The sequence below is a fragment of the Lactuca virosa genome, chromosome 4 (genome assembly GCF_052849685.1).
Source record: "Lactuca virosa cultivar CGN04683 chromosome 4, Lactuca_virosa_CGN04683_v6, whole genome shotgun sequence".
Classification (NCBI taxonomy): domain Eukaryota; kingdom Viridiplantae; phylum Streptophyta; class Magnoliopsida; order Asterales; family Asteraceae; genus Lactuca; species Lactuca virosa.
Genome location: NC_136429.1, coordinates 186,652,803 through 186,663,413, shown reverse-complemented (window position 1 = coordinate 186,663,413; position 10,611 = coordinate 186,652,803). Strand labels below are relative to the sequence as shown.

The 10,611-nt window shown below is 31.8% G+C and overlaps 2 protein-coding genes across 2 annotated transcripts; both read left to right on the top strand.

Annotated features, from left to right (window-relative positions):
* Positions 1-273: 273 nt before the first annotated feature.
* LOC145107840 (putative receptor-like protein kinase At1g80640) lies at positions 274-3,629 on the top strand. Its single transcript, XM_079044795.1, has 11 exons — positions 274-590; positions 881-1,054; positions 1,140-1,393; positions 1,466-1,598; positions 1,962-2,025; positions 2,120-2,216; positions 2,300-2,399; positions 2,478-2,596; positions 2,698-2,787; positions 2,857-2,986; positions 3,256-3,629. Exons 1-10 carry the CDS (start codon positions 404-406, stop codon positions 2,977-2,979), a joined length of 1,341 nt encoding a protein of 446 aa, XP_078900921.1. The 5' UTR covers positions 274-403; the 3' UTR covers positions 2,980-2,986; positions 3,256-3,629.
* A 5,937-nt stretch (positions 3,630-9,566) lies between these two features.
* LOC145107839 (RNAse THREE-like protein 1) lies at positions 9,567-10,553 on the top strand. The gene is made up of 3 exons (XM_079044794.1): positions 9,567-9,751; positions 9,976-10,087; positions 10,253-10,553. Exons 1-3 carry the CDS (start codon positions 9,628-9,630, stop codon positions 10,416-10,418), a joined length of 402 nt encoding a protein of 133 aa, XP_078900920.1. The 5' UTR covers positions 9,567-9,627; the 3' UTR covers positions 10,419-10,553.
* The last annotated feature ends 58 nt before the right edge of the window (positions 10,554-10,611 follow it).

Sequence of the window (10,611 nt, the reverse complement as noted above, 5' to 3'; positions counted from 1 at the left end):
TTAATAAGCAAGGGGGAGAATGCTTATTGCTTATTGGTCATTTTACTCATATAAGCTGTTTTATTTTGCCAAACACTTATTGCTTATTATTTATTCCCATCGCAATAAGCTAATCCAAACACATTTTAAAAAAATATTTATTCTCTCCACAATAAGCAAATAAACAATAAGCTAATAAGCTAAAAACTATTTATCCAAACACCCCTTTATAGATGGAGACAAATACAGGAAAGAGAAGATGGAGATTTAACAGGATTTACTATTTAGAGTGGGTTTCCGATTTAAAATCAAGACCAAACACAAGATATCCTAAATGTTCACCTTCCCTTCTATTGTCTCTCCACAACTGTTACTTCCTTCATGTTCCTAAAAGATTCTTGAAAACTGTTAGCAAATTTCGGGAATGAATTTTCTTTCGAAGAATTGGATGATTCCCATTTGGATTTTGTCCTCTTTAATCGTAGTTTTAGAGCCAACTGAAGCAATCAGGACATACCCTCCTCTTTCCTCCATTGCTGATCCTGTTCTTCCTACCGAGAAAAAGCCTCCATTTTCTCGCATACCCACGGACAATGAAGCTCACTCTCCAGGTAAATCTCACTAAAATCATTAGTTTTTCATAAATAAAAAAAATCGAATCTTCTTTTACGTTTGTGATTCGTCACTGTGAGGTGTAAAACTGTAAATCACACTCTAGTTTTGAACTGATGAGTACCTTGTTAATCTCGAGTAAAATGCACTCCATCTGTTCGATGATATGACTCACCTGTAATACGCTTGTATCATCACCTCTCGATGATATGTTTTACGTATAATTTCACCAAAATGGGTTCGCAATCGCAGTGACACTCGCTTTAGCTAAACGATTATGTTTAAACAGGAGTCTCAGAAATCAAAGTCGTTCACCATGAGGATTTGAACACGACGATTCTTATCGCACTCATCATCGCTTCAACTCTCCTTGCTGCAATCTTGCTGTTCTTATTCTGTTTTTGGATCTTTAAACAAAAGAATACAGAACCCCTCAATATCAACAAACCCCCAAAAGGCCAAGGTATCTTTAATCTTTTTTTACTGACTAAAACATTCCAAAAAAACTTACCTTTTTCTAATATTATTATCACATCATATTCATATAGATTCTTCAAAAGGGTTATCATTGGGTCCAATCTTGGACAAATTTACCCCTACAAGAATCGCATCCGGTAAAAAGGGCTCTGTAACTGTTATCGACTACGAATGGTTGATTTCTGCAACAAACGATTTTCATGAAGATCATATCGTTCGTGTAGATTCATCTGGGCATATTTATAAAGCTCGATTCAATGATCATTTTGTTGCAGCTGTGAAAAGACTCCATGGTAGAGGTCCAGATACCCAAAGAGGATTTGAGGTAACACTTTTAATCCTCATGAAATTACAATTATACCCTTTTTAAATTTAATTCATTGGGTTTTGTTTACAGAATGCTGTGGATTGGTTAGGCAAACTGAAGCATCAAAATATCATCAATCTTTTGGGTTATTGCATTCATGATGACAATAGATTTTTGGTGTATGAAATGATGCATCAAGGCTCTTTAGAATCCCAATTGCATGGTAAAGTTTCTTTACTACTTTCGCTTTTCATGTTAAAGAGAGCATAATTCATAAAGGCATAAACAAAAAGAATAAAAAAAAAACTACTTTTTTAAAAATGAATAACTTTTGGACTATTTGTAAGAATGTTTTTTTAATACATTTTACAGTTTTGCCATCATTCCATTATTGTTTGTTCTTGTTAAAGGTAGTGATTATCTAGAACTCAATTTCTCAAAATTAAATATGTTTCACTTTATGCTAATATTTGTATTTTCCCACAATGTTAACTAAAATGACACAATTTATTAAACATTATGGGAAAATCCAACTAGTTATTTGGGAAATTACAATTTTAACCTTTTTCTTATTCAATACCATTAGGACCTTCTCATGGATCGGCTTTAACATGGCATCGTAGAATGAAAGTTGCACTTGATATCGCAAGGTATCCACATTATTTACTTCTAATTCTTGATTTTTCAAGATTATGTTTTTTTTTTTAATCTTTAAATTAATAATTTAAAAAAAACTTTAAACAGAGGATTAGAGTATCTTCATGAACGATGCAACCCACCTGTAATTCACAGAGATCTCAAATCATCAAACATTTTGCTAGATTCCAACTTCAATGCTAAAGTAAGATCCTTTATATATAAATATTTATCAAGAATCTAATATGATTTAATTTCTTTATCTAATTGGATTTAATAAAAATTCAGATATCTGATTTTGGACTTGCTACCACTGAGTTTCATGTTAAAAACAAAGTAAAGCTTTCGGGAGCTTCAGGTTATGTGGCCCCTGAATATTTATCAGATGGTATGAATTAATAATATAAAATCGTAACCTTTTAATTAAATTATTCTTTTTTAAGATTATTAAATATTGTTATTACAGGTAAACTCACTGATAAAAGTGATGTGTATGCGTTTGGAGTTATACTTCTTGAGCTTTTAATAGGGAAAAGACCTGTGGAGAAAATGTCACCTTCTTTATTTCAATCTATTGTCACATGGGTAACGATTTTATTTTATGTTAATGTTAATGTTAACATAACTTATTTATTAAATAATAAATCGCAAGATATTAATTAAGAAACAATTAATTTGATAAACAGGCAGTTCCTCAGCTAACAGACAGATCAAAGCTTCCAAACATTGTTGACCCTGTGATTAGAGATACAATGGACTTGAAGCATTTATATCAAGTTAGTATTATATAATTAATTTAAAAACTTAAAAGTCAATTTATTTTTTAATTTTAAATGAAATTATAGGTTGCTGCTGTAGCTGTGCTTTGTGTTCAACCTGAACCGAGTTACAGGCCATTGATAACAGACGTATTGCATTCATTCATTCCATTGGTACCAGTCGAGCTTGGAGGATCACTAAGAGCTTAAAAACTAAGTAAATGACCGTTTTACCCTTCCAAATTGAATAAACTTTTAAATGAAACTAAATAGTCATTTTACCTTTACATTACAAAAAAAAAAAAAAAAAACAAATTTCATAATGTTAAATTTTAACCACGAGAAGAATGACAAATATGGTTTATGCATTAGGTCCTAACTTTTTACATCATTTGTCCCAATAGAATTTAAAAAAATTGTACGCTTCTTTTCATGTATTTAAAAATTTAAATATCTCATACATGAATTTTATTAAAATTTTTGTAGGAAACACGTGAACATTGGCTCCTTCTCATTTATCATTTTGGGTATCTAATGATGTTTTTGTGGGTGCTACAATAGCTGTGTGTTATGAGGTACGAGAGTACCTTTTGTACACGTGTCAAAAATCCGATATAAAGATGTGAAGAGAGGGGTCATACGTCATAGTAATAATTTTTTTGGAACAAGAGAGTACGATGTACATGAGTTAACATTTAATGTAATAGAAGACGAGTAGAAGAAGTAGTACATGGGCTCTTTTGTGTTTTTTCTTTTATGTACAGGCCAACAAAACATCCTCATTATGCGACTTTTTAGTGGGTTTTTCTTTTGAATTAATGGATTGAAAGCTCCATGTTATCACGTTGGATTTTGTGTCACATGATTTAGTGTGGGATTGGATTTTGTGTGGTTTTGGTTATGGGTCACTTTCGGGTCAAACTCGAACCGGATGTACTAATGGTTTGAGATTCTGGTATTGTACTTTCAACAAGTTGTAACTTGACCGGTTTGAGTTACTTTCGTTTGGATGGTGTTTAGTTTCATGTGGTTTGAAGTAACATGTTTTTGGTGTTTTTAAGACATACATTTTCATGTGTCTAAAATATAAAATTTTATGTAGTAATGGTGAGTATGTTCTTTTTTTTATACATTCAAGTAATGTGCCAACGACTTTGCTTAGATGCTACGAGTATGTTTGGCAAAAGAAAGGGTAAGTTTTTGAAAATTATAAAATTAGATAAAAGGACATCTAAATAATAGATGTGTAACCTAGTAATTTTGTTATAATAGATAAGAGTTCTTTTAAAAATAATTTTTGAATTAGAGTTCTTCTGTTCTAAAGTAAAAGGTCATATTTCAAAAATATATGTTTTCTTTAGTTTTTAGTTTTTTTTTTTTTAAAGTAAAATTTTTTAAAAGATCTTTGCTAAATACACTCTATAACTCTATATCAATTATCATATAAAATATTTGTCGCATATCCAACAAAAAATGTATTTTAAAATATAAACGCTTACAATGATTGTTTCAAAATATTTTCGTAAAGTGAATTGGTAACCAATTTTGTAAATGTTGGTTGTGTTGTCTATTTTTTTTTGGTGATGTTCAATTTTCTTAAATGTATTTTTAAGGTTTTTAATTGATATCCGATGTAATAATGAACTTCCACTCTTCTCCTAATTTAGGTAACTAGTTTTTATTTTGTGTATACTTATGTAAAGTTGAAAACCACTTAATGGACACAAATTATGGTAACCTAATCAGGTTCGAATTTCCATATAGAAAGTTTATGGTTCAAACCCTAGTACGTTTAAAATACTGGAAGTGTTTCACAATTGACCTCTTATACGAGTCTTGGGACATGTTTACATGGACTGCTCAAATGATGCAGTTCACCATTTTTCAAATTACATATTACAGACTTAAATATAACCAATTTTATCTAATATTGTCTGTATAGGCATACATATGGACATCATAGTCATAAGTAGAAAGAGCTTTGTTTCATTTTGTAAACATGTAGGCTAGCAAAATTGAAAGAAGAATATATCATCTAATTCAGTTATTATGAAAGTCTCAAATCATATAGATCGATGTAGTTTCTTTTCGATTAATTGCTTAAAAATCATTAAGTTTATCATGCATTTTCTGTTTGGACCTAATAATTTTCTATAACATTTGTACCATTTTATTTATACGGTGCTTTTTAAATTCCGACGTATACTGATTTCATTTTCATCTAATCTCTCTTTATCTAGTATAAATATGGTTCTTGCAAATATTAGGACAGAAGAAATTACAAGAATTGAGTATTAAAAACATATAGATAACACTACCAAGCCACCCAAAATGCTATCTATGGGACTATGGACACTACACCTACAATTTTCCATATCTACGGATTTTCAATGAAATTTGTGAATATCCATGTATCCAAAATCATGGACACCTGGTGTTTTGAATGGACACTCTAGTTATATATCAATACAAAATCCAACAATTGCATTGTTTACTTGATACAAATCATACGATCGATGGAAATCCAAATCCACATTCTTCACTTCACCTAGTGAATGAAGACTTGCATCCACCTTATTTGCCTAATGGAAGGTTCATAATACTTCATTAAAGAATGCACATACACACATAAACGCTCTCACTTAATTACACATACACATATCAATCGAAAACTATGTTTCAAGGGTTGTTTCATTCACCTAACACAATATAATCGTCATTTGATATCTAGGTCAAATTATAATACAACCTGATCAACAATAAATCACACTTCTTCATTTCGATAAATATATATGAAATCCTACTCATTTTTTTTTACATAAAAGCAAGGGTGATATTTTCCATGTTTCAAGGGTTGTTTCATTCACCTAACACAAGATGCATTTTTCATGTTTTAAATACTACAAATATGTAATTTTTTTTGTAAGATCTTACGAATCAAATATGATCTTATGATCACGATCTTGTAAATCCGAAAATGATCCTACCATAAAATTCGGATCATAACAATTTTCCTTAAAAAATACTATCTATTTTACATTAATGTATGTTAAATGCTTAAAATAGGTAAATAAGTAAATACCCATGAATCCCTCTTTTCCAACCTTTCATCAAATGCAAAGCAACATCACAAAAGTTGTTTCACTTGATAAGCTCTACAACTTTAATTCCCATGAATCCCTCTTTTCCAACTTTCATTAAATTATAACACTTTTAAATCACTTTCTTTGAAATTCCGCCACTCTCTACTATAGATATTGAGAAAAAAAATACAAACATTCAATGCACCCACTACTTTATCAGTTAATCGGGCTTATATTTGGCCACCTTATGCGAATACTCGTGGTTCTTTTTGAACCTTTCACATAAGTACTTATGAAATAATACAGACAATTTGGTACTTTTGCAACATACATAGTGTAATAAAAAAATGACTTCCAAATAAACTACATAGATAGAATACAAACTAAAATTATATTAAGGACTAAGAACAAGAACACATGCTAATTCAGTAATTCTCACCGGATATGTAATGAATGCTTCATAATTTCCTCCACATAGAGAGAGTATATGGTTTTAATTTTCTCTTGTATGTGCTTTTGCATTGCGTAATGCCTAATGAGAATATGAGATAAATGGGTTCCTTATGACACTGGTGGTGATTATGTCGCTTAGACTTTTTCTTACTAACAACAAGTTTAAAAAATTTACACGAATAACTAAAATTGGGTTTTGAAACTACTCAACCCAACTAACATTAACATAATTGTTTCTATACATAAATCAATTAAGCAAAACAACTATACTGTCAAAGAACAAATCTTTAATGGGAGGTGTATCTCTAAATAAAACTCCATTTCTAAACCTCCAAATCACCATAAGACCGTGACAACAATCAAGTGCAAAGCTGCCTTCCGATTCCTTGAAAAAATGACCGAGTCCACCCAATTACACAAGCCATGTCAACCCACTGAAATACCTTTTGGCATAAATTGGTTGCCAACTCACACCTAAGAAACACATGATCTTTCGTTTACACACGAACATAGCAAACCATACATAACAAAGAAGGAACTTCCACACCTTTTTGGTTTAAATTCCATCTCATAGGAAGTCTATCAAGCATCGTTTGCCAAACAAAATATTAATCTTTCGAGGAACATATTGGTTCCATCTCATCCGGAAGAATCTCGTTATCAATAAACCGACAAGTCTCTTTAACCGTAAATTAAGCCAATAGTATCATCCAACTCCCACCGCCAAGCATCATTCTATGGAGAAAGGTGGACCAACCCGAGAAGAAGAAGATGCCCATCCAGTTGACCTTGCAGCCTCGCACCAATAATCCACCGAATCCACGACATAACCCAACCTAGCCACCTATCCACAACAAGACAAGCACAATTTGTATCTAAATAATATAGTCGCGTGAACCTAATTTTTAAAGCTACATCTCCAAACCAAACATCCTCCCAAAATCGTGTATTCCTCCTAGTGGCGAGTCTAGAGTAGAAAAGTACGTGGTTCCCTAACCGATTTCAACTCAAAAGAAAATCCGTTTCAATCGGGTCGGTACAACAAAAAAAAAAATAAATAACCGGTGCAACATGTATAAAAGTTGGTGGTGAAAGGACAGAGCCAAATCGATATATATATATATATATATATATATATATATATATATATATATATATATATATATATATATATATATATATATATATATATATATACTAAAACCAACTTATACTCACACAGTAAGTTGGAAGTGTGAAAGAGGAAACAACTATTTATAATAGAAAATCCTCACAACTTTCTTTATGGAGTCGATGTGTGTTTGATTCTTCCATACCAAAAAATATGATATGCTTCCGATTGTCTACGGTTTATATCACTTTTTTCTTTCATTTTTTTGTCGAACATATTAAGATGGATCTTTCAAAATATTTAAGATAGGTCTTAAATATTTTTTTTTTTAAATATAACTTATTGAAAAATTTTAAAATTTAGGTGGGTCAAGGGACCCACCTTAGCATTACCTAGCTTCGTCCCTAATAACTCCCATCTCCAACTATTTTCCGAAGACAAGAGTGAACAATGATACCTCGTCGTGTTTAACTAGCTAAAATAATGTGTTATTTTCGTGTGTGTGTGTGTGTGTGTATATATATATATATATATATATATATATATATATATATATATATATAAAAGATTACAAAGACAATTTCGTCTTGGGTCATTTCAGAGATTGTATCTGGAATTTTTTTAAGGATTAAATATAATGGACTAATAACCTTGAGACCATGAAACCGCAACCCATTTAATGATCCGAGGACGAGCATGCCACATCTATAGTTTCGTTGACTAATCTTAGATAAAAGTAAATTTTTAGCTAAATCATTAAAGAAAATCGACTATTTTAGTAAATTTCTCCCTATACAAACATTAACTAATTTATTTTCGTTAATAACAATGTTAACGTCGGGTGTGTGTTGTTTTAGTATGAGAATATGACTTATTAAGATAATTAACTTTTCGGTTTATTCACATCTAGGTAACTATCTTTTTTTTGTACACATCTAGGTAACAAACTTGTTGCAGGTGTTCACATATGACTATTATGACCTACTGTAGCAGGTTACATCTTAGATGTGAACACTTTTAACAAGTTCGTTCCCTAGATGTGTACAAAAAAAATAGTTTGTCAAATATGAACAAAACGGAAAGTAAGAGTAAATTACACGAATGGTCCCTGTGGTTTGGGGGAATTTGTGTTTTTGGTCCCTAACTTATTTTTTTAAATCGGATGGTCCCTACTGTTTATTTTTGTTGCGTGTTTGGTCCCTGAATTACATAAAAAGACTATTGTGCCCTTATTAGTTTATTTTTTTTAATTAATTTTCTTATTTATGTATTTATTCTTTATATATTTTAAAAAAATTAATAGACACCACATATCTGTATCTCACCATCCCATCTCTCATCCTCCTCAACTTCTATTTATTTTTCATCTTTAGTGATATCGACGTCTTCACCATCCCTTCTTTTTTCGGTCCTTCAACCCCGTCGAATCAACACCACAACGCACTAAAGACGAAGAGACAGTGGGTTATGGTGTTGGTTCGCCAGAGTTGAAGGACCAAAAAAAGAAGGATGGTGAAGACGTCGATGTCACTAAAGATGGAAAAGAAATAGAAGTTGAGGAGGATGAGAGATGAGATGGTGACTGATGAGACCCAAATTAAATTTCTCAAATGTGGTTTCAGGTTTACGGTGAGGAGATACATATATGTGGAGTCTATTAATGTTTTTAAATATATAAAAAATAAATACATAAATAAGAAAATTAATCAAAAAATAAATTAATAAGGGCACAATAGTCTTTTTAGGTAAGACATGGACCAAACGCTCAATAAAAATAAACAGTAGGGACCATCCGAGTTAAAAAACTAAGTTAGGGACCAAAAACACAAATTCCCCCAAACCACAGAGACATTCGTGTAATTACTCTTACTTTTCGTTTTGTTCATATTTGACTAACTATTTTTTTTACACATCTAGGTAACAAACTTGTTAAAAGTGTTCACGTTACAGCAGGTCATAATGGTAATATGTGAATATTTCCAACAAGTTTGTTACCTAGATGTTTACAAAAAAAAAATAATTAGTTATTTACCTAGATGTGAACAAACCGAAAAGTTAATTACCTTAATAATAATTCGTATTCCTTTTTAGTATTTACCTTGGTAATTAATCGGTTACCAAGTTTCTATAACAGTAATAACAATATAATATGCTCTACACTGGTGCAGTCCTACTGTGGATTTCACAAGTCTACCGGAAGAATTAGAAACCATGAGCCTGGTGCCGTTCCCAAGCGGCGGAGATGATAACCGGAGCAGTACTCACTCCGCCAAAACTCCGCCGCAGTCACGCGATTCTCTAGCAATTAATTCGCCCTCCTCCCCTATTCCCCGAGGTATATGCTACTGTAATACAGTTACCAACCAAGTCTCACTTATTTCACTCCAATTTCCCTGTTTTTGAATCATTTAGACGCTTTTTTGCTTATAAACTGCAGGCTTTAAGACTTTAAGCTCCAAAAAACCCCCCTTTGCTCATTTTTAGGTTTTACTATAAATAACTTGTTACTGTGTTTGCATTTACTTACTTTTTTTGGTATCGATTTTCTCCCGGAATAAGATCCGGTCAAGTTAACGGCGAGATCATGCTTGTACGAGATATGTGCGAAAAGTCGCTGGAAACGTCCGGTATTCACTTGTTGCAACGAAAATGGTCCGACTAATCTCAGATCGTAAGTTCATACACTCTAATTGTTATTCCATTACAGAAAGGATCAAAATTCTCAACAAAATCATTAATTTCCAATTTCTAGTTCACTTAACACATTTATATATTTTGATTTGAATAAACTCTTTTCAATTCTATGTTAACCCTAGAGATGATGTACATGAAACAGCTTCACCTACAAGGCAGTTGTTGAGATGAAAGAAGAAGACTCAAAGTCATGGATACTGGTGGAGTGTATTGGAAAGCCTCAATTCAACAAGAAAAATGCAGCAGATTCAGCTGCTGAAGGAGTTTTATGGTACCTTGTGCATCTAGGTTATCCCAAAAAAGCATGATTCGCTCAAGAAATTAAGGTGATTAGTAGTTTAGCTTAGATAATTTCCACTATCTTGCTGTTATTTACTCCAAAATCATATTTATCTAGTAATGTGCATCTATGTGAAATCCATCCATCATCGAACCTTATGCTATCATGATATACATAAACACTTGAAGAATGAAAGCATAGAGATAGAGAGACAAAGTAAA